The following is a 24,290-nucleotide window of genomic DNA, read 5'->3' on the forward strand; positions in this document are numbered from 1 at the left end:
ACAGAATTTCTTTCCTCATTTGCAGTTGAGTGCACAGGAGGGGCACGAATGCTGATCACTGCCCGGTCAGCTGCTTCCAAACAGTCCGACTAATTTCTGATGTGTTAGAAATGCTGGTTGGCCGACAGCGTACCCTCGTACAGTGAAAGTAGAGAAGCAAGCTAATTTCAGGGCAAATTTTTTCCTGACAGTGTCTGAAAGCAGCATGGAGACACGCCACATGATGTGACAACTGAAACACATAAATATATACAAGGGATGGGACATGATTTTTGAATGTTTGAATATTATTTTACTTATTAAAAATCAAAGAGATAAAATGCATATCTCATTTCAAAAGTATAATTTTCGCTATTTGTTAACCACAATAAGTAACAGGAGGAGAGGAATCAAGCGGCAACCTCCAGTCTTAAAATATGAAGCCCATGAAGAAGTTCTAAAAAACTGCAGTTCATTGAGTGTCCACTAGAGGCAGCCTGCAGATACACCCGAAACCACATACACACCCATTAAAATTAATTTCTTTATCGGATAATTATTTTTATACTCAGTAACTAGTTTTGCCCATATAAGGACATGGCTAACTTGATTGACAGGTGTGCACACTGTAGCTGTTAGTGAATAGGCTAAAGGTCCACCTCTTTACCTCATACTAGCTCAGACGAGGTTTTGTTGTGTTCAGCATTTCACAGTGTATTCCAGGTCAAACAAGACTCCTTCCTGTGCATCAAAGTGATCACGGTTAGTCCTCCAGAGTCTGTAATCATTCTGTCTTCAACAGTCTGCAAAACTGCAGCAGACCGCTGCTATGAACTGTTGCAATGTAACGACCAATCAGAATCAAGCTCCTAACACAGCCATGCTATGGTGCCAGATCAATGTCAATGAGGACACATGCAGTTTCCACACATAATGAAAATGATACAGAACAAGTTGACGACACAGGAGTAGATGTAAAGTCTTCTTGGCTTGTAACAAAGCTGATTTTTTTGACTCGCCAGGTCATTATAGCAGTTTGAGGATAAAATCAAAAGGAGCTGGTAAAAAGAACCTGAGTCCTTGATGCTCAGCCTCACCAGGCTGTATTAGAGGGGGTTCAGTGCACACTAGCTGGAGCAGAATGAAGCCACAGCAACATCCTCGGTGCTCTGGTGGATTGGGACTCCCTGTGCCGGTGTGAGGAGTGAACCATTTTCATCACTTTCTAAACTGCAGAGAACAGAGCTCTGTTTTTGTTTATAAGAAATAATATGAGACCAAATTGTTGTTGTCTCTCAGATGAAACAAGGGAAATATCCATAATTAATTACGATTGCTCAAACACAACATATTTTCATTCTGTGCTGAAATTACTTCTCAGCTTTTTGAACCCTGACACACCAGAAACTACACAATCTAACTGCACTTCTCTATTACTGTTTTGCAAGGTGGCAATGCTCATGCACGTTATTTGGAAGATGTACAAACTTGGGGAGGTATCTTTTCCTATACTAGTACATGGCCATTCATTGCTGCGTAGCCTCTCCCAGGGGAGGAGACAGATACCATCAATTACATGAGCCAGCTCTGCAGTTTGAGCTGCAGATTTGTGGCGGTGTTTTGAAATAGGAGCAGAGTGGTGCGAAGCTGAACAAGTTAAATTCATGTCTCACTATTTATTCCCTAGTGTCCAGATCAGTATATATGTGTACGTGTCCTTGGAGAATAGACATGATTCATGTGAAGCCTGACAGCCAGCTTTGTGTAAATCATGATGTTCATTCTCCGAGAGTTTGAATATATGGTTGTGGTAGGATGTTTGTGTCTATTTGTGAGAAGGCATGTCGATATATACTGTATATGCTGTATGTATGTGTGCTTACACGAATTTCAAAGCCTAAACTGAGGTGGAGGTTATTACCTGACCAGCACAGATGTTTCAACACCATTTCCCATTTCTATGACTCTTTTAGATTTTGTTGGCTAATACTAAGTTCTTCTAAAATACAGACATATTCAACATACCACTATATTATAATAGTTAAATACCATTGTGCATTTATGAGTATGATATGATTTCATTGTTGAGGCTCAGTACACTTAAGTACTTAGCAATCTAAACAGCAAGATGGATGCTAAGTTGACATTAACGCCACTTTACTCTGCTGTCTCTATTGATATCCTGAGTCCACCTTAGAGAAACCAGTGACAAGTGAAGCCAAAGTGGAAGTCCAAAAAACTGCAGTTCCTCAAGTGTCCACTAGAGGCTGGCTCCAAAAGCCACAGAAACCCTGTTTAAAACTCATATTAATCACACTTTTTTAATCACACAGTTTTGGTCTCTTTACCTCACTTCTTTCGTATACCTTACAGTGAGTGAATTTGTTAGTACTTGAATAATTGGGCATAATTACTTTGGAGAGGGGCTGATTTGACTGAGAGAGGGGCACATTACAGCTGTTCGCCAGACAACAAGGCTTTGGCCTGAGCTCCATGCCTTTACCAGAGTCTGGCTTAGCCAAAACTTAGTTGATGTCAGCATTTCCAATATGGCGACTGCCACTGCTGGACTATATGCTGCATTCATGCGCTTCTGATGGTCCTATTTCTGAGTTGAGAAATTGTTCTTCTGACTTTGGTGAGTTCACGTACTTTCAAAACTAAAACTATGGTTTAAAGTTGTCTAAATGTTTATTCAAGGTACGATGCTGTTAAATACTAAAGGCTTGCTGTAGCTAACAAATCTGAGTTGTTAAGGGATATAATACTATACTAATTTTAATACATAACTTCTAGTCTTGGTCACTCTATGTGGACATGAACTAATGGTGTTACCATATTACAAATTATATTTTAGTAAAAAGTTGATGTGTATGTGAATTGATAAAAATGTTCTCAAAAATAACTAAACATTTTTTGCCACCATGTTTATGACGAATATGACGTCAAGTTGGTCAGTCAGGCACCAAATTATTGTCCCAGTTTCTGAGATGTATTAACGTCCATTTCCCAACTCTGAAACTCTTTTTTCCAATGTGTCCGACACCACATGAATGCAACGTCTCTTCAGGAAACAATGTGTGACTTCACTGAACAAAACAAACTGACTGTGGGTATTTTGCTAACAATGCAAGCAACCAGCTGTTGTCTTTTGCAATAGTCACATTATAATTTCCCTCAAATCTGTTTTCCTTTTCTGCTCTCCATTAATGGCAGCCATATAGATATAATTTGTGTGTAGGCTATGATCAGAAGGAGATGAAACAGGTCCATATTTCGGAGTAAAGGGAGGTGTATAAGTTTGGTGCATTGGCTGCCATACTTGCTGATATAAGAAACCACATTTTCAGTAGCATCAGATTCCTTCATGTCCTGATTTTATTGTTTTATCAGCTGCATTGATCACGTTGCTCTTTAACTTGTATTATTTAAACTCTAAACAGTGGGTTCAATCTCAACAAGAGCCAGAGGATCGATCTCTGCTGCTCTAGCCACAGGCCGACAAAGTCACAAGATGGAGTGAGAGCGCTGGCTGCTGTGCTAAAACTGAAACCCTGATCTGCAATAAGAATCAGCTTTTTCTGCCTAATCAAGAGTGCTGTGATTACCAATTCCCTGTGGCTGATGGGAAAGCAAACACTGCCAGCACAAATGAGCTAGAGGCTCTGTTGCGATGACTGATGAATGTTTAACTAACAAAGCATGAAATAAAAGACGCTGTCATTTTAATAATAAGTACTGTTTGCTGGACAGTGTCATAGATCCAGGATTACTGCTCATCTTTCAGCCACCATGCCTTCATTAAAGCTAATTTGTCAGACTGTGCAGCATTTTAATATCCACATGAATCAAGTGTTTTTATCAAAGGGGTATGTAGCATGAGATGTGGAGATTTCTCAACTGCTTTGTGATACAGTGCCAAATATTTTCTCACTACTGCCAAATGCATTCCAATTAGGGAGAAAAGCCTTATGCCAGCTTTGTGTGTCAGCTGTGCCAGAGGAAATCGATCTTATAACATCTGTCAAAACTCACAGGCTACTGGAACACCTGCAGAAACAATATACTGACATGATACAGGTATGATCCAGCAGCAGACAGCATGCACTACAAGCTCATCTTTCTCCTTTGACTCTTTTCACAATGCTGTATGAAGCATGCTCTTTAAATCAATACCGAGGCAGCATTCCAGAGGAAAAACCCTGTTCCCTCCTGAAAGTTCCCATCAATAAAAGTACATTTAGATGGAACCACAGGCCTGCAATAATCTCTCCTTTTGAATTATACATCTGCAGACTCTGCTCCAGCTCTTCCCCTGCCACCCTGCCCTTTTCCTCCCTTGCACTCTCCTCCTCAGCCCATCATCCTCCTCATCTCTCCCCTGAAATCCCCTCCATCTTTCCAACCTGCTCTGGCGATCTATATTCCCCTTCCAATTTTCTCCTTTTCCATTCTGACCAAGTCCTAAAGGAAAAGACTGTTCCTGTTCGGTGCATTTAATTTCCTCCCTTTTTCATATGACCACATCCTCCTGACTCTAGAGAAGCCTATAGCACGATAAATAAGTGTATCCTACAATTTACTGAATTTTTTTTTGATAATTTACTGAAATACACTTTATAATACCTGACTGCTTCTGTGTGATGATAATCTCGAGTTTTTATTGGGAGTCATTTGGTACATGTAAGGGTTTCAAACTTCCTCCTCCTGAACAAGGATATCACAAACACACATCAAAAATTTCATAACATTTTTGAAATTTCTCAATAATTTTTTCAGAAATGTTCCCATCAGTCTTTCTGTTTTTGGCCAAAACTTTCCAGAAACCCACCCTATTCCTGGTCATCCCACAGTGTGGCTATCAGGAAATGGTAGGTCAGAGAAAGAGAGGCTGATGGGAACATTACTGAAAGAATCATTTGGAAATTTCACAAACTTTATGACATTTTTAAAGATTTTATAAAGAGGTATCAGAAAATTGGGGAAATGTATTGAACATTTTAGAAACTTTCTGAAACTTTAAGAAATGTTTCTGAATTTTCTCTCTCTCTCCAAAAAAAGAGAAATCTTTCGGATTTTTTTAGAATAAGAATTAATTTTTTTTCAGAAATTTTCATTAGAAATCTATTCAGAAATTTACACAATATTTAACTAAAAAAATATGGAAGGTGGAGAATTTTTTTATTGATTTTTATTGGAACTTTTTTAATTTGTTCGGATTTTTGGGGAAAATTTCAGGGACTAAACGTTTTTGGAACTTTTAGCAATCTTCTATGGGAACATTTTCAGAGAAATTCTCTAGAATTTATTAATTTGATTGGAAAATTTGGAAAGGGTCAGAATTTTTTTATGAAAAATTTTGGAATTTTTTAAATTTGCATTCAGATTTTAGGACATTTTCATGGACTAAGACAGTTTTGGAACTTTTGGGAATCATCACTTGGTATTTTAAATGTTCAGAATTTTTTGAGGGGTATCCTTTTGGGTATCTGCGTATAATTTTTCTTTTATTAGAAAGCTTTGAAAGTTTCAGTCATTTTTAACTATACACACGCACTCCAATCACTCAGACCCATATCTACACATTATGTCCACAGAAATTGTTTGTTTTTTCATCTCAGCTGGTTTTAGAGATTCATCCTTCTTTACTCTTCACGTCATTTTAACTGGCACATCCATTTTTCCTCCTCATGCCATGCTAATATCTTCAAATATCCTCCTCTAATTCCAAAGAAAAGCAGGAGGTTTCGAGGCTCTTGGATGCATAATGTAGCCGAGGTGTAATGTGAATAAGCTTGGTATTCGAAGACATAAAAACGCGCCCAGCAGTTCATCCAGTTCACTGCTGCGTGTGCTGCTCAGTGTTTGTCTGTCAGAGAGTCTCAGGCTTGTGCCCTCAGTGTGGGTTTAACCCGGCACTGCCGTGGCCAGCTCCAAGGATAACGAGGTGCCTGAGGTTAGAGCACTGCGACAGAGAGAGAAGTGACATCACGGGCTGGTCTGTGGTCAGCCGACAGACACATGGCAACTCGTGAGAGAAAACTACTGGTAATGGTGCAGAGAGAAAGGATGTATTCACTGGCTGCTGAAAGCCATGCTAACATGAAATACTGAGGGGGGGAAGCAGATGGCATGTTCCTTGTGCAAGTTCCCTGTTTGAGTTTGATTAATGCTCATGATATTATTCCACCTGCACATGAGTATTTTCGACTTATCTTTGTCTTATATTGTAGTACACAACACTCTTTTGGGTTTTGGACAGTTGGTACTTCAATACTGAGACAGGAGACTCTAAAATTGCCTGACAGGCCCAGAGATCTGATAAGGATTGGGAAAGGATACATGCAATTTGGGGCTACAACAGGTCTCGCTGAAAAGGACATTAAGTATTCCAGAGGAGTCCAGTCTTGAAGAGTTTCACTCTAGTTTGGGGTTCGGAGCACAGAGTCCCTACCCAGCAACCCCTAATTCTCCCCAGATCAGCAGGCTCACTTGTTTGCCTTCAGCCCAATCTGCTCCGTGTTACAGCTGGAACCTCTGCTGTCAATTCAATTAAGCTCTTTCTGAACAGGTCAAACTGAGCAGACATGTACAGCACACGTGCAAACATACGGAAACACGGTCTGATCTCAATCACATGGCTGAGTTCCAGGAAAGTATTGCATGTACAGTCTGTGTTATGAAACCACATTTAAATGTACTGACGCAGCTGAGAGGTTAATAAAAAGGTGCTGCAGGCATGCTTACGAATTCATGCATGTGCTACAACTCTCTCTCGTTGGTACCTTAATTGGAACAGTGACATTTCAGAGACTGATCATGAAGTCCCAGCTGCAGTCTGTAACAAGGACTCAATAAATAGAAAGAGATGCCACAAAAATGCCAATACTCTGCTATTAGAGGGCTGTGAAATCCCCAAAGATCACACAGAAAAACAAATTCATTATACAGAGGGAGAGAGAAGTACAACTGGTGCATGTAAAAGATTAGATGACCCTGCACAATTCGGTGTTCACAATGAAATTAATTCTTGAAATAGTTTCTGTCTTCAAACTAAACACTAGAAACAAATTAAAATCCCTCAGCAGCAAGCAGAGAGAGCAATCCCAGTAAATGAGTGTTTTGTTGTGGGAGACGATGTGACACATGACTGCTCGAGCTGCAAATCTCTACACCAACCAAAAGGGAGACAGTCCCTGAATGACAAGATGAAGTTTTGTTCTGGGTTTAACTATCTGTATCTGTAGTTTGTAACGTTTAATTACTCAGTGATTCATTAAAACCAGATTCAGCTATACAGGCAGAAAAAACAAGAACGGAGAGTCCAATGATCAGACCTCAAGTGTTTCTATAAATCTATGATGCTCTCACAGCTTCTGAAGAATTATGCACTAACACTAATTTAGGACATTTTGCAAAAAGCCATCTCTAATTTTTTAATCACTGAGTATTTGAGACTCTTAATGTGTCTCATGCTTTCACAGACACAGCAGGTTTATCATGACTCCCATCCTCCAGTATCACAAAACAGCATCTAATATCAAACTGCATGACATCCAGAGAGCCTGCTATAAAGTCTGACACTCACTCCAACACTGAGGAGATTAAATAAAGCAAAGCCTTCATTTTCAACTCCCCAAAGTGTCTGTTTCTTTGGCTCCCTTTTCCACCTCATTAAATTACCCACGCCTGGCCAATCACAGAGGGTCTCTGGTGCGCTGCAAACCAATGGGGTGTGAGGTAACCGAGTGCAGGAGCTGTACAGAAGCACTACATCAGCGCCGGTGACACGCTGGGCACTCTCATCCAATCACAGCTGCCCCTGCTGTGTGTGTGTTCGCAACCAATCATAAAACATTCCTGCTGTGAGTCTCTCAGCCAATCACCTTGAGGTCCTGCTGGGCGGAGAGTCAGCCTGACTGATTGTCAGGCTGAGATGAGGAGTAGTGAAGTACAAATACTTCACCTTCGTACTTATTGAAAGTTTTCAGAGATTGGTACTTTATTTTGACTCCTCTAACAAGCTTTGACTTTCATCGCCTGTATTCTTCTTAGAACTGATCTGGATTTCATTTGAGTCATGTTTGTAGTCAGAGAAGTATTGACTGATATTGTCTTAGCAGGCTCAGGTGTTTGTAGGAAAACAGTCTGTATGAAGAGCAAAAGCAGGAGGAACACAATCCAGCGTAATGACATCCCTGCTCCCATCTTTGGTAATCTGAGGAGGATTTTTTTTGTTTTTAAAGTTATAATTTTGGCCTTTTTTGCCTTTATTTGATAGGACAGCTGAAGAGAGACAGGAAATGTGGGGAGCAGAGAGCGGGGGAAGACATGCAGGAAATGGTTAACCGGCCGGGAATCGAACCGGCGTCCCCTGCGACGAGTACTGGAGCCTCTGTATGTGGGGCACTTAGACCACTAGGCCACCAGTGCCCCGAAGATTTATTTTTGAGCAGCTAACAATCTGAAACACAAATCTGCTTGCTGTGTAACTAAAGACAATCCGCGTTTAGATGTCCGGACATCAGAAATGATAGATCCTTCCCTCCATTCAACTGAAAAACATCGTAAAAGTTGTTTACTTCACCTCTTGAGGACAGCCCTGACATAGCTTGACTTTTGACTTTTGTTCTATTTGACTGTGATTGCGTGAATGTTCTTGTGCACACATTATGTATCGGGAGAGCCTAAGGTACATTTCCACCTTGGTGGACAATAAAGATGTATTTTATTCTATTCAATTGTTATCTTATCTGCATCATGATGTTGTTATTTCAGCAAACTTATGACCTTATAATAACAAGAATACCACAAGAACATCGGTTTCTGTTTCAGGTTCATACCGCTAAGGGGAGCCAGAGTGAAGCCTCTGTATTACTATTTACAGAGAAACTGAGACTCACTAGAAACAGATGAGCCCACACTTCTTCAGGAGAACAAACCAATATATAATGTTGTGTATGTTGCAGACTTGCCTGGAGAGTGGTAGGCAGTCCAATTAGAAATTCTGGACTGCTCCTAAGTGAACTGTAAGCCATGCAGCAAAGTAGACAGTATTCTTGGCTGGAGGTCATTTATAACTAACTGCTGGCTACATTGGAAGTATCTCAGAGTTGCCCGTCGCTCCCAGAGGCATTTATCTTCCTCAGACAGAAGCTGATAGGTTCTGAGATTGCTTCATCTGTAACCAGCAGGAAGAACTTCTCAAGTTTTCAGCTCGGGTGATTTGAGTTTTAGGAGGTGGAAGAGAGGTTTAGTTAGATTTGAACGGAAACAGATAGAAACGTCCTTCAGAGGGAGCTTGACAGCCTCTACGTTCTGTGAAGAAGTTAAACCAGTACGTCTACTTCTTCTGATAGGATACAAAAGGTAATTTCTGAGTGTACGTCATACCTCAGTCTCTTGTAGTACTGTTTGACCTTCTCCAGTGAGGCAGCATTGATCTGGGCCTGGTATTCCTCCACTGACACATTGTCTCTGTAGTAGTAACCCTCCATACTCTCCAGCGCTGCAGCGACAATAAAACATGAGTTAAAATGATAAAAGCACAACATGTACAGCGTTATGATTATCCATGAATCAACTTTAATCTCTGCAGGCTCCCTGTACCTTGTGTGAAGAGCACTGGATAGATTTTGATACCTCCTCCATTCCTCAGCCTGTGAGGCAGCTGGGAGAAGTAGAAACTCTCCAGGTAAAAGCAAACCTTTAAGGTCTGACGATTGCCTTCAACCTGGTAAGACACGGGCATGTCTGCCACGGGCAAGAGAGGGGAAGGAGAGAGGATATGTTATTTAGAATCACTTTTTAAAGCTCAGTCTTGTTTTTTAAAAGTGAGACTTAAAAAAGGCAAAAGAGCTAAAAGAGTCTGAGTGTACGTACTTGCCACAAGAGGCTCCCCTTCAAATTGCTGGAAGTAGAAAGTGACTTTCTCCAGATCGATAAGCGCCACCTGAGTGTCCTCCAGCATGGCCTGCTCGTCAGTCTGAACAGGGAGATAGCACATGAGTGTGAGTGATGGAGAAAGTGTTTATGTGTTTCTTTGAGACACACGGTTCCTTTAAAGAAAAGATAAAGACCGTGCCCCTCTGAGTGTTTAGCGTTTGTTTGCATGAACATGACTGTGTGTGTCTGCTGTGTCTGTTTTTCTGTTTGCTGTAGCTTGTTTGTGTTTGCTTACATCTCTGATTGTGTTTAAGAGCGTGTTTCCTTTTCAAACAAGCATCCTCACTCACAAACAACCACATATGCTCGTGGGCACAGAGATAGCAGCATCAACATTTGAGATGGTGACGCTGTGCACTCTCTCTTCTCTTCTTCCTCCACATGCAGCAGCATAAATAGGGCAGTGGTGAAAGAGGATTAGGGCCCCTTTTTCTAAAGACACATTTGAAATGGCCCAAAAAATGTGACAGAGGGAAACCCGCTGCCCTGCCAAGTGACGACTGCCTGCTGAGTGTGGGCAAGTTTATCTCAGAGGGCGTCACGTAAACAGCCTCCTGACACACACACACACACACACACACACACACACACACACACACACACACACACACACACACACACACACACACACACACACACACACACACACACACACACACACACACACACACACACACACACACACACACACACACACACACACACACACACTCATGCTGCCTTTCATGTGGCGCCCTGAAAAGAGTATGGTGTGATTTCACTGCAATCACCCGCAGGTATTGAGACCCTGTTTTGTTCCACAGGGACACTTGAAAGGAAAATGTCTTGAGAAGAAAGACGGGGAAGGAAAGAGACGGCACTGACGGAGGAAGAGTGAAAACCAGATAGAACCTGACAGAAATAGAAACCAAATACCAAACTGCAATAACAATATTTGTCCTGTTATGCTCACAGCTTCTAATTTTTTTTATAAGTTGTTAAAAAATACTTTTAAAAACAGATGAATTTGGGTGTCAGTGAAGTTAGAGTGTGAGCTGAATTTTAGCAGTCCAAATTGGCTGTAGTTAATGAGCTGTGGAGAGGATCCTTCAGCTGGACTGACCTCCATTAACATGTGAGGACAGACAGTAGCCTGAAACCAAAACCAATACACTCATTCAGGGTTTAAACACCAACACTTTTCTTTTATATCACCTTATGTCAGCAACTCCTTACAGGATGGTCCTTTTCTTATCCTCTACGTTATTAATGAGATGCTTATTAATCAATAACCTGTCAACTACTTGATAATCCATTCATTGTTAGGAGTCAGCTGCAAAGACAACAGCTCATGCTTCCCAAATGTTAATACTGTTACGACAACACTGTCCTTAGTGTAGGTGTTGAGCTGTCGAGCTACAGGTGGGTGGGCCTTCACGCGACCTATTGGCCAATGAGACGGGGACGCTGTGGTCTTGATAAGCTCAACACCTGTGCAGGAGGTGAAAGAGAAAGAGACGCCGTTGTCGGAAGCCGTCAAAAAGATTTTCAGAAGTTCTCCCCCCTTTTTCCCGTTGAGTTTGAGTTACTGTCGCGTGTCTTATATATTATCACAAATTAACTGTCATCCGAAACCCTGAGGGGTCATGAGAAGGAAGCAAAGTGAGCTGGTCCTGGGAACGGTACAAGTTGGCCTGGAAAGAGAAGTCGTTACAGGTTAGGTCCGCCCTTTTGCTTTTCCTTTGCTCGACAGCCACCTGTTTCTTCCTTTATTATGGCACGGGCAGCAGACACTTGGATGCCCTAGACTACGATTGTGCTCTGTGACAGTATACAAGATATTTAAAGCCCTTTCATAGTGCCAGTTAAAGGCTCGATATGTTCGCCCTGCAACGTCTCAGCTATAACACGTGATGGTGGGACCAAGTCATCCCACTGATGCTCTGGAATTACAGGTAGTAACGAAGCGGCCAATGCTGATGTGATAAAAACTGCAGTTCCTCAAGAGTCCACTTGAGGCTGGCCACAGAAGCACCAGAAACCACATACACACCCATTCAAAACAGCCAATATTCACAGTAAAAATAAACATGATTACAGAATGACGTTATTTTTTTTTTTAACTCATTAGTTTTGAAGATATTAAACTTACGAGTTTAGCATAATTAGGGACGGCTGACTTGACTGACAGGTGGGCACACTGCAGATGTTAGCGAGAAGGCTAAATGCCAGCCTCAGCTCCGCCTCTTGTTATGTTGACTCAAATTTAGTTACATTTTCAATACTGCAACCACAGACGAGAGGCTTAAAAACTGTGCTCCAGAAATAAAAGGGTGATGTCACAGAGACTACATCCATGTATTAAACAGACTGTAGGCGTAAGAGGCGATACAGAGGTGAGACAGAACCACCGTGAGCTGACAGAGCAAGCAGAGCTGTGTGTGTGTGTGTGCATGTCTCCCTCTGTGTGTTTAGCTCTCATGCTTCTTCAACACCATCCAATGTGATCACAACACTGAGATACCAATACTACACCACTGCAGCAGGATAGTTATGAAAGTACAAAGACGTGATAGCGGCAGCGCCTCTTTACAGCCTTGTTGTGGAGTTGCAATAAGGAAGGGACGGTTAGTTATAGAAGAAGAAATTAGGCATTACGAGTAATGAGAGTAATCCTTAAGTGTAGCCCTTGTTTTTTCAGTTGCAAGCTAAAAGATATACTAACATTTCATGAGCATCACAGCAACACAGCTCCAGGTAAGACTGCACCATAAATCAAAAAGCAGTTGTTTCACCACTTTCATTGGCACTAATCAATCAAGAGAGAGCTAACTGCATTACAATGTTGTGAAAGCACGGCTATTATACCCAGGCATCCTTCTGATCATTAAAATTTAGCATTGCTGAGTGAAAGATGAATGCATGTGCGATGCTCACATTAAACTGTTGTTTGTTTCCATAAAATATTTCTTCTTGACTTCTGCAGCATGTTTATTTCTGATGCTTGCATTGCCATAACAACACTGTGTTTTATCGCAAAGCTGCAGGTTAAACAAGGATCAGCGAGATGACAGTGAAGCTCTTGTTTGTGGAACACATGAGGGTGACCGACCGGTTGTGGGATCGGGTTCTGCAAATGAGCGGCACACCTCAGTGATTCAGACCACATCCCTGCACAGTCACTGTGGGCAGACTGCGTATTAACGTCAGCACATTCACTCTGAGCAGTGTTTACAACACACAGCCACGTAGCAGCTTCCTGATTAATGAGTGAAGCATAACTGTTCATCTCATGGTGTTTGCTCGGACAAACTCAGAGAGCAGAGCAAAAATACTGACTGACCTTTACATTAATATAGCTTGTAGTTAATATTGTCACCCATTCACCAACTACAGGGCAGGTCCACACAGACAGAGACTTCGGTTTTGTGTCTGCTGCTCACCAGATTGGGGGAGAGGAGGGACTGGAAGTGGAAGAGCAGCCCAGCACTAGCAATCTGCTCCAGCCATCGGCGGCTAGCTTCCTGGGCTTCCTGGAGGTCCTGAGGGTCCGAGCTGTCCTGGTCTGATTCCCTGCTCATATTATGAAACTGAAAAGGGACACAAAACAAAACGCTCTGTTCTGATGGCACGAAAACAGAAAAGATACTGCTCTTTAAAGTTCTGCTTGAATAAAGGATCCTTCCTGTGTGTATTACCAAATTAAAGTTGTTGTATTTCTTCAATTTCCATCCAGACTTAAGAACACCTCACCTGGTTAAGGACAGCCAGTAGATGCTCTGAGAAGGCACACACAGCCGCAACGAGTGACTGACAGAACACCATATCCCGACGCAGCTGGATCTCTGAGTCTAGAGGGAAAACAAAAAAGGAGTGATGCTGAGAGAGAAGCCATGATAAAACAGGTAAAGTACAAACAGGCAGGGAGAGGTATCGTCAAGACACATAAAAGATATCCAAACCTGAGGCAGAAAGTGGTAAAGTGTCAAAACAAGTTCCAAACTCTGCGCTCTTTAAGCTTAACTAAGATGACGGGAAGTCTTGGCTGCTTTAAAAAGAAAAAAAAAACCTGCTGTGTGTTTAACATTTGTACCAGGAAAAATGAGAGCAAACGACAGGTAAACCGAGTGGAAAATAATTGTCTGCCACAATTTTCTGAAAAATAGCCCCCCTGAAAAAGTGGAGTTAAAAATGAGTTCATGAACCTCTCACAGGGTCAGAAAGTGTAATAAAGAAGGAGTGCAAGCTCCCACACTTTAAAACAGTCCTTCCACAGTCCAGCTCAGGAAATAAAATCCACTCTTTACTACTTTCTACTGAAGTTTATTCAAAAATATAAAGGACAAACATACACGAAGGAGTTAAAGTTAAAGTTAAACACAGCAATGATTACTAGAGATTTTCATGAGCATCTGATTGTATCCAGAAAGTTTTTTGTGTTTCTTGTAGATTAGTGATACCATTACTTTTCTGTGGTGTTTTCTGAAAAGGACTTGAACTGAAACTAAAAATAAAGAAAAAATGTAGCATACAATGTAACAGAAGAGAAGAGGTCACCATGAGAAAAACATCATTGCATGTTTCTTTATACTCATGTCCAAATTAAATCTTGTGTACCCTTTTTACGACATGCAACTCTGACAGTTTCTTCTCCTGCTTCCTATCAGCTGTTACAGCTTAAAGCTCCTGTCAGTGACTTTCAGTGTGTTTAAGTTTTGGAGCCCCCTGTGGACTGAGCCGGACCTTTTATCCATGAGCAAGTAGTGATTTTAAGAAAACGTCTCATCCTGTTTTATCATTACAGTCAAGTGTAAGAATCATCGAGAACTTATGCCTTGAGAAAGGTTTAAAAAAGGCGGTTTTAGAGCGCCACTGGTCTAGCGGTTTAGGCGCATTCCCCATGTACGGAGGCTAGTCTTCGTCACAGTGCTCTCTGCTTCAACTCCAGGCCTCAATCATTGGCTGCATGTTTTCCCCCTCTCTCTACTCCCTGTACTTTCTGCCTCTCTTCAGCTTTCCTAACTAATAGAGGCAAAAATTCCCAAAATATGACTTTTAAAATAAGAGGCTGTTTCATCATCATGCAGTTAATCCCTTTGCCCGACGCCCCTCCCCCCCTGGCTGAAGTTTTACACACTAAAAATGGCTCAACATAAATTGTCAGTCTCCATGCTGATGGTCTTGTTTGCTTTTGTAGCTCATAAACAAGTGTCAGTGTTAATTTCAGTCCGTTTCATAACCAGTTAAAATTCCTCACAGGAGCTTTAATGTTCAATAAATGAGGCATTAATCCCTCTCATTGCCGGTATCAGCGATGTAAAGTACAAATCATGCTGTTTCATTTGCTTATAAACTCTGCTTTATAAACCTGTCTCTCTGCAATACTTTGCCATTTGATTTATTCATCGTTTCTGAGAAACACTCAATGATTTAAAGTCCAGCTGGTGGTGTTTTCTGTGTTTCTGCAGGAGGAGAGTGAGACAAACCTGTATACTGCAGTAAAACTAGGAGCAGCCGTGTCTTCACCTCTGAAAAAGAACAGATAAATAAAAGCAGTCAAGAGAGGCAGTGAACAAATATATGTGAATTCCCAAAGAGCCGTCTCCCCTCACAGCAGCAGTCTGACCTATACTGTAAACTGAGCCCCCTGAACGTCATAAACAGGGCTGTGATTCTGCTCAGTCCCGGCTCCACAGCTGTTTATCTTCACATATAAGAAAAGAAATAAACCCAGCGTCATAAAACCAGCCAGGGGCAAAGATAACAACGTAAATCTATATTTGTTTATAGTCATATCAGAGTAGGGAGCTTGGCAGGACGCTGCACGGCATGAAAAAGCCATCATGGAAAGAGGTAAAAAAAAAAATGTTGTGCACAGGCCAGGCTGTGCTTTAATAATGACTCTGTTTATTTGTGCTCGCTGTGTTATGGCCTTCAGTTCACCTTTCCCAGGAGTGTCATGTGGCTGGCTTTGGGTTAGAGCTGTTTGCTCGGATCCATCAGTATGTACATGTATGTCTGTGTGTGTAATCTGTGTGCCAACAGACACATACATGCACACTCCAACTGGGAATGAGTGGAACTACACTTACTGTATAGATAATAAGGAGATCTCTCGTCTCTCTGCTTCTATAACCTGGTCAGCTGCGGTTAATGTGTCCCAGGACGTTGTTACAGTAGGTTTAAAGTTTAAAGACAGCAGCACAGTCAGTGGTGTGGGACTGCCTGGAGCCACACTGCTGCAATAGAAGGTGTTATTATGTCCAATAAATATGATGAGGAGCACAGACTGATTTAATGCACATTACCTCCTGAGCCTGCTTAGCTTCTCCATGATAAACACTGAATGTGACTCTGTGTGCACACACTTTAAGACTTTAAACTCTGTGGGAGCAGTAATATTGTTGTGTGTGTGTAATTCAGGTACACACTGACCTTCTACATATTTCGCGATGGTCTGGGTGAGGCTCTGAACGCTGCTCGGGAGGTTCCAGGGATCCTGCTTGACGTGGAGACGCAGCTTCTTGGTGCAGTTTATTTTTGGCTCCATCTCCTGCTGAAACTCTGATAAACATACACAGACACACACACACACACACACACACACACACACACAGAGTCAACGTGGTGTGTTTGTGTGCACATATTTACATTTATATAGCTTTATGTCAACCGATTCATTCGTACATGCAACAAACTGCCGTTGCACGTCTCTTGAATCGCTTGATACCGAGGGCAGAAAGAAAAGTTTGTTCAATAAACAGATCTTCTGGTTTCACTCCTCCTCTGATGCTTTTTCTTCAATCTTCTTTGTGATTCTCTCTCTCTTCTCTCTCTTTCTCTCCCTCTCTCTTCTCCCCTAACTCTCTTGTCATTTTCTCCTCACAGATGTTTATTGTTGTCATAAAACTTCTTTTACTTTCCTGCAGCACATCAGAAACATTTAAAAGAGCAACACGCTCGTTTCAGAGATTTATCATTCCGTCAACAACCTATTAAAATAACAAAGAAGATCAAAACAAAACGACAGATGCTAATAAATAACGATACAATCTGCATCTTTGTTTCCTCTGCTCTTCTTCTTCTTTGGCTCTCTTGAACCTTTCCGTTCACATTTTACTCGCTAAATGTTGAAAATTATAAAAGCTCACTGCAACCACTACAGTACTACAGAGAAGAGCCATCAGAATAGTTCACAATGTTGATTTCTGTGAACACAATAATTCATTGTTCCTCAACTCCAAAACATTGAAAGTATTTGACCTTGTGGATTTTAAAACTGCACAAATTGTGTATGAGGCAAGGAAAAATCTCCTGCCAGGAAATATTCAAAGATTGTTCTTTGAAACAGAGGGGGGTTATAATTTAAGAGGGAAGTTAAGATTAAAGATGGTGAGTGTTCGGACTACAAGGAAAAGGTTTTGTATTTTAATCTGTGGAGTAAAACTGTGGAACAGACTCAATATGGAGCTACAGCAATACCAAAACATAATCCAGTTCAAGACACAGTATAAAGAAATAATAATTTTCAATAGTTTTTGCAACTGGACCTCGGAGAGACACATAGATCCATAGTTGTCCATTTTCAACAGTTTGAGACTAAAGAAATGGTTTTAAAGAAGGCCTGGCAGAAAAGAATTAAGATCAATGGCAATTTATGTTTTTCGATCACGACTACGCAGCTGAGTGGTGCAGAAACACAAAGCTGACATGGTGATTAAAAAAAGAAAATTATGAGACACACCAAGAACCTCCGGCTTTATGAGCGTGTCACACAGACCTCCAGAGTCAGACCGCCTACAATCTAATCTTCATCCTCTTTGTCGAGGCAAAACTTGAGTACAAGCATCTCAAATAAAACCGGACAGAAGAGCTCGTTATAAAGTTTACTTTGGGGTCAACAAGAAGAGATCTGTGATGGAGAGGTGGTTGTTTAATAGAGGCTCGAAGGAGGGTTGGGAGTGTGTGTTGTTGGAGAGAGGGAGAGAGGGAGAGAGAGAGAGAGAGAGAGAGAGAGAGAGAGAGAGAGAGAGAGAGAGGGAGAGAGAGAGATCAGATGCAGAAATGCTCCACTTGTTAGATAATCCTATTTGCTCTGTTATCAACCATACGCATTACTGGAGTGGAGATGGATCAGCGCTGATCAAGGCCTCCACGTCTCTCCTGAGGGCATTTAAGCATACACACACACACACACACACACACACACACACACACACACACACACACACACACACACACACACACACACACACACACACACACACACACACACACACACACACACACACACACACACACACACACAAGAAGACCTATTTTCCGTTCAAGCATATCCACGCTCACTTGAAGACAGCTTGAGATGAGAGTCTGCAAGCCAAATGGGTCAAGATGTTTGGAAGCTTCATTCAACATGCAGAATAACTGGAACATCAGCTGTTTGAAGCATGAAAGACACGTTTGAGGTGAAAAAACAAAGCTTGAAAAGAACAAAATGAGACAATAATATTATTTTTCTTTGTCCTTCATCTGAAAAAACAACAAAGAAAGGAAACAATTGTTGCCTTGTGTGTCTCTTTCTTCTATCTTATCTCCAGTGTGAGTCATGGAGGATTAACTGTACGTAAGTTTATATTCCCAGTGGGCTGATAAGGTTAAATTTAACCTGTTCCAGCAACATTCTTACATTTCCTGAGTGACTAAACTTAACAGACTTTGTGTTAATCAAAGGTCAAGAGGAGGTTGGGTGACAAATAAACTCAGATTAAAAGGAAATGATGTAAAAGAAACACAAGCTTAAGAGCTGCCACAGGGTCAGGTTTTCCATCCACTGGTGAGCAGCACTGCGATGACTGCAGAGTGGAGACGAGTACGCAGAGAGCTGCTGATTTAACACTAGAGTCAGAAGAGCTTCAGAGCGAGGGGCAGAAAAAAAGAGGAGAAAGGAAGGAGGTTTTTTTATGAGCTGGAAGCCACCTATCCCTGATGTTGTTACAATCACATCTGTGCACACACACTTCACACAACAGGAAGTTGCAGCCCATATGCGCAGGCAGCTCAGCGTGTGCTCTGTTTTCTTTCACTGTTGGTCGAGCTTGAGAGTTCCTACAATATTATCTTTCTTCTTTCAGGCCAGCTGTGCCGCCCAGTAAGGTCCGAGAAGCAGAATAAAAACAATCCTTACATGAAACAGAAGATAGTCTGATGTTTTGAGCTGAAAATCAATATTTGGAGACTGAAACACGTGAAGTTTCGGGCTTAAAATACAAGTAGATGTGATGTGTAATGGGAGGTAAAAAAAAGGGGTCAAAAGCACATCACAGTCTCGCTGTTTTACCTTGTAATCCTCTCCCAGGTGTGAAACACTTGGTCTGCTCAAAGGCCCGAGCCACCACCGCCCCCCTCAGCATGCTGCTGATCGAGTCCACCTGAAGAAAGCACAAGGGTCAGACCGGATGCACTGAGATGATACAGCTTCCCTCTGAGCCAGGATCAAAAGTATGCAGAGGGAAGCACAGAGGAAAAAAATGCTGGCTAAACATAGCCAACACCTGCTTCTCTCCGCCCTTCCTTCAACACACACACTCACACAAAACTCCAGTGAACATAATTTACTATGCAGTGAGTAAACAAAGCTTGGGAAACAGCTCCACAATAAAACAAATGACAGGAAGCAGCTCAAAAGTGCAGAAACAGCAAAACTTTTCTACTGCAGATAGAGACATCCACATAAAACTACCCACTGATACTCTGTGCATTTCAAGTATGTGAGCTAGAGTGTGAGTGTGTGTGTGTAATCAGATAAGTCTGAGATCTGAGAAAGGTCAGGGGTCAGCTGCAGGATGTCACGACTGTCCTTCCCTGTGCAGCAGTTTAAAACAACAAACAATCACTGCTGTCAAAGGGTTAGGCCAATTATGTGAGGTTTAAAGAAAGTGAATTTAAGAAACTATCACGAGGTAAACACAGCTTCATGATCTGATTGGTTTGAAGGTTAGTTTCAGTTTCTTTCTAGATGTTTCTGACTCACCTGGCTGAACAGATGCTCCAGGAAGCTGTGGAGTTTCTTCTGCTTGTCATGTGACAGCCACACACTGGAGGGCATCTCATCACCTGCAGAGGTGAGGGTACAACTCGTCAGTGTCAGTCACTGAATGTCCTGTGTACAACATGTCTAAAGTGGGGCTTATGACAGTGTATCAAGTTTCCTTCTGAATGTATAGGCTCTATGATTAAACATGAAGCTGTATTCATACATGTACCACACTCAGGATGAATCCCAGAACTTTCAGGGTGAGCGGCATGTGTCAACACAAACAGCCAGATAAAACTGTTACCCTCAACTTTCTTCCCGGCTCTCAGGGTGAGCTGACGTGTGAATTGGTTCACGACTGGAGCAATCTTCGTGTACGTGCTGAAGCTGATTCATATTTCACTGATCACAGTTACAGAGGTAAAAACTGTCATCATAGACTCTGCTTCCCCCTCCATCTAGAATACCTTGTAAAAACAAACCCCCCACCCCTTCATCCTCCTGTCCAACAGGGAAAGTTAGAGTAATCTCAGGATCTGGATCTCAGGGGGGCAGCCTGGCCTGTAACGATCAAAGCAGATGACCATCTAACATGAGTCTGGATCTGCTCAAGGTTTCTGCCCTGTTAAAGGACGTTTGTCCTTGCCACTGTAACTTGCTAAATGCTGCAAAGTGCTCTGCTCATGGTGGATTAAGATGAGATCAGACTGAGTCCTGTCTGTAGGTTGGGACTGGATCTTATCCTGTCTTGATGTTGGGTCTTTGTTAATAACAGAACATAGAGTACAGTCTAGACCTGCTCTGTTTGGAAAGAGTCTTCAGATGACATTTTGTTGTGATTTGGCGCTGTATAAATAAAGATTTATTGATTGATTGATTGAAACTTTCTTTGAACATTTCAGAACTTCATACGTGAAAAAGAGGCAACACTTTTGGCTCAAGTTAGAGTAGTGTGTGTGAGGCTGTGACTGTGTGTGAGTACGACACCCGAAGCGACAGAGGACAGGATATGTGCCGGATACACGGCTGTGAAAGATGTTAAAGACAAATCCAGATGACATTTGTTGCCAAACGTCCGTCTGAGACGATCAAATCAAATCCAGGCTTCTCTGTTCTCTCTGTCTGGACGATACATTATAATCCTGAAGTCATCTAATAATCCCAAACCATTACTTATGGAATGATATTTTAGGTTGAAGTTGATCAGGGTCATGGATTACGACTCGTGGATTTTTTATTTTCCTCTTGGTGTCACAGTGTGGCTCAAACACATCATGTAGACTGTGAGGATGTTAGTGTGGGGAACAAAATCCCTCACAACATCATGTTGCATGTATGCACCTGAGTCCATCTCATCGCTGTGGACGTAGGAGCTGCAGTGGCTGCTGCAGATGCTGGTGAAGGAGGCGATGGAGTTTCTGTTGCTGTTACAGTCACTGAGAAGAAACAAGGAGGTCAACGTTAGGAGGAATGAAAACTTCATTAGGTAATGTGAGATAGCGCAGTGTGTTTACTTTTTGGCAGGCTCAGCTATCACAGATTTTTCTAAATGTTCACTTCTCTGAAGGTGTGCGTCTCTTTATGTTTACCTGTATGAGTCTCTGTTGCTGATTGTGTCATGTCCGGAGTCCTCCTGCTCGTCCCCCGCCACGTTAAAGCACACTTTCTTCCCGTTCCGCTCCCCCTTCTCCCCCTCACTTTCTGCCGATATGTAGCTTTCGGGGGTCCTCGCCTCTGACGCTGGAGGGTGGGTGATGGAGGATAAAAGGCTGATGGAGGAACAGAAAAGGGGGGGACTTATAAAACAGCCAACAACAGTCATCCAAAAGCAACACTTCCTGAGACAGCAGGATAAAAACATCTTCTTTGATCTGTCTGATGCTACAGAGGAAGCTCGAACATGTGACCAAACACTGTAAGACACTGAGCAGTACACACAGAGCGTACACTCGGCATATGTGTGGGCTGAAACAGCTGACTGAGCAGGCCAAACAAAAGCTCAACCTGTGTGTGCTCTGCTTCCGCTCCACAGCTTCAGCCGGTCAGGGATCCTGGTCGTATTAATAGGTTTGCAACATGCAGCTCTGCACAGCTGTGTCAACACGCTGCACAGATCAGCTCCCCTCTCACCGGCCTGTGTTGTATCAGACGGATATCAGGAGAGCAGGAAGAGGCCGGCAGGGATATTTTCACAGTTGCAGCAACACATGGTGGCGTTTAAAGTCATATTCCAAAATGTGCTAGGCTTGGCTTTTTTGTTTTTTATCTCACTCTGACACGCAATGTCTGTTCACATTTCAGTCCAATTTTAATTTGTCCCCCGCTTACTTTTTCCATTGTGTCATAACATCGGCCTCAAGGACTTTTCATGAGCTACTTGAAGCAAACAACCTGTCTTCCTCATGCTACCCAAATGCATCTCAGATTTTGTAGGCCTCCTGATGATTTGAAACACCTCTCTTTCCTCCTCTTTCTATCCCTCTCTCTCTGCTGACCCCCTTTCTGCCCATTCACAGGCCACCGAGATGCCCTCATTATGGTCCACTCCAGGAGCCGCCACAATGCCCCCTCCGAGAGCAGAGTGGCATTCCATCGCCATGGAGAAGCTCTCCTGGCTCTGTGATTGGCTGTGAGTTAATAAAGAAGTGAGCGCAGTTTGGGGCCTTTGGGGCGCAAACTGTTGGAGGGAGAAAGAGAGAATAACAAAGAGCGGAGCGGAGAAAGAGTAGACCCAAAGTACGTCGCTGCTTATCACCGGCAATTAGAAAGATCTCTTAATCTCTCACAAGAAGCTCTTTGACCCTCTTTGACACATTAAACCATCAGACATCAACCGCCTTCATGAGAGCATCTGCATTACAAAGCCACATATCAGACAGGACACTCGGGTTTAATCTGCGCTCAGGTAAAGAAGTCAGAGGAGCTTATAGCTCTGAAACCGCTGCCAATCAGGACGCTTCTAATGAGGAGAATCCACCAAACTGCAGCAGGGAAGAGGGTGATTATTTCATCCAGGAAGGGAGGAGGTCCTGATAGAAAGCCCGCCACACGGCACGTCCACACACAGCTGTGACCCCTCGTCTGTAACCCCTTCCCCTAAATGGATTCCTCCAAAATCAGCCAAGAGATTATGTAACGTCACTCTATCTGCACTTGTTTTTTTCTCCATAAATGACTTGAGGATGTTTTTATCTCTGGTGCATGCTCTGAACCTTTCCTGTCTTGACTTTCAATTGGGAACAGAGGAGGGTCGAGTTTGACCAAGCACATAGAAGAGCCCTCATAGACGTTGCAGATTCAGTTCATTATTACAACATTATGAGGTGGTGACGTCAAAGCAAGTCAAGAGAGACGTCACGCTGCCAGAATTTACAACTGCGATATGATACTAGTACAGACCAAACAATATCAACACCTGTTTTGATGCCAAAGAAACAAAAATTAACTCCTGCGCATCAAAACAGGATGTTTGTCATGTTTTTATTTTAGTGCAGGTTCAAAAAAAGGCTTTGAACAGAGACCAACATGACATACTGATAAATAACATCTTATTTCCGTTTCACTGCTTCGTTTTCATCAGTGGTGCTCGACCACCTCTGCTCTCTCTGTCATCTGCAGCAGCTTCAGGTTGAGAATATGACCACAGATCTGACTTCTCAGAAGCTTTGCTACCTTTCAATACCATCTACTGTAAAAAATATCGATAACATCATTTCAAAGAAATTGCTTTTGAGAAGAATCAAAGTATCAGCAATGTTGACAACCTTACAAGTCACTCCCAAAACACAAAGAGAAAGAAACAAAGGGTGAGGAACGTCACAGTCTGATTGCGGAGGCAAGGAAACAAACAGGACAAGAGAGTGAGAGGGTGTACACGCACAAAACAAGCAAGAGCGACCCTTGGTGAGTCAGAGAGCAGGTTAATATGCAAAGTAATTTAATGGAGAGCTCTGGAGGGATGAACACACCCACAGAGGTCAGAGAAATGCTCCCAGACCAGCAACAAAACCTGTATTAGCCCCCTGCTACCCACACATTCTCCCTCAACAAGCTCCAGTAGACTGCATGTGTGTGTGTGTGAGTCTGCATATTTAACAGCTAGCGCATGGTTAAGGTCATTATCGCCTGGCTGGCTGTGTCTCGGACCATTTGAACGTGCATGGACACGGCTGCACTAATTGGCAGCGACAGCAGCACAACAAAATTTGGTCATTAAGCATCCTGCTGCGGACACGACTCATTATTAGCAGCAGCTCTGCTCTGTCTGGAGACTTTTAATGCCTCTGAATGCTGCTGCCTTAGCTATTTAGACTTCTGATGATTGGATTAATCAAATATCATCTAAAGATTCATC

The 24,290-nt window shown here is 42.4% G+C and overlaps 1 protein-coding gene across 2 annotated transcripts in view; it reads right to left on the reverse strand.

Moving 5' to 3' along the window:
* prex2 (phosphatidylinositol-3,4,5-trisphosphate-dependent Rac exchange factor 2) overlaps positions 1-24,290 on the reverse strand; it is a 107,482-nt gene that overhangs the window by 16,719 nt on the left and 66,473 nt on the right. For both annotated transcript variants that reach the window (XR_004634516.1, XM_034706250.1), the window contains exons 26-36: positions 21,526-21,705; positions 21,278-21,372; positions 19,934-20,016; positions 19,241-19,331; positions 16,339-16,467; positions 15,390-15,431; positions 13,657-13,754; positions 13,347-13,493; positions 9,862-9,964; positions 9,589-9,732; positions 9,373-9,487 (exon numbers count right to left, since the gene is read on the reverse strand). Coding sequence is in view for 1 of the 2 variants with exons in the window: in XM_034706250.1 (XP_034562141.1) it covers positions 9,373-9,487; positions 9,589-9,732; positions 9,862-9,964; positions 13,347-13,493; positions 13,657-13,754; positions 15,390-15,431; positions 16,339-16,467; positions 19,241-19,331; positions 19,934-20,016; positions 21,278-21,372; positions 21,526-21,705 (1,227 nt within the window). In the remaining variant the exon portion in view is untranslated. The remainder of the gene's footprint in view (positions 1-9,372; positions 9,488-9,588; positions 9,733-9,861; positions 9,965-13,346; positions 13,494-13,656; positions 13,755-15,389; positions 15,432-16,338; positions 16,468-19,240; positions 19,332-19,933; positions 20,017-21,277; positions 21,373-21,525; positions 21,706-24,290) is intronic.

The sequence above is a fragment of the Notolabrus celidotus genome, chromosome 17 (genome assembly GCF_009762535.1).
Source record: "Notolabrus celidotus isolate fNotCel1 chromosome 17, fNotCel1.pri, whole genome shotgun sequence".
In the NCBI taxonomy this organism is placed as follows: Eukaryota; Metazoa; Chordata; class Actinopteri; order Labriformes; family Labridae; genus Notolabrus; species Notolabrus celidotus.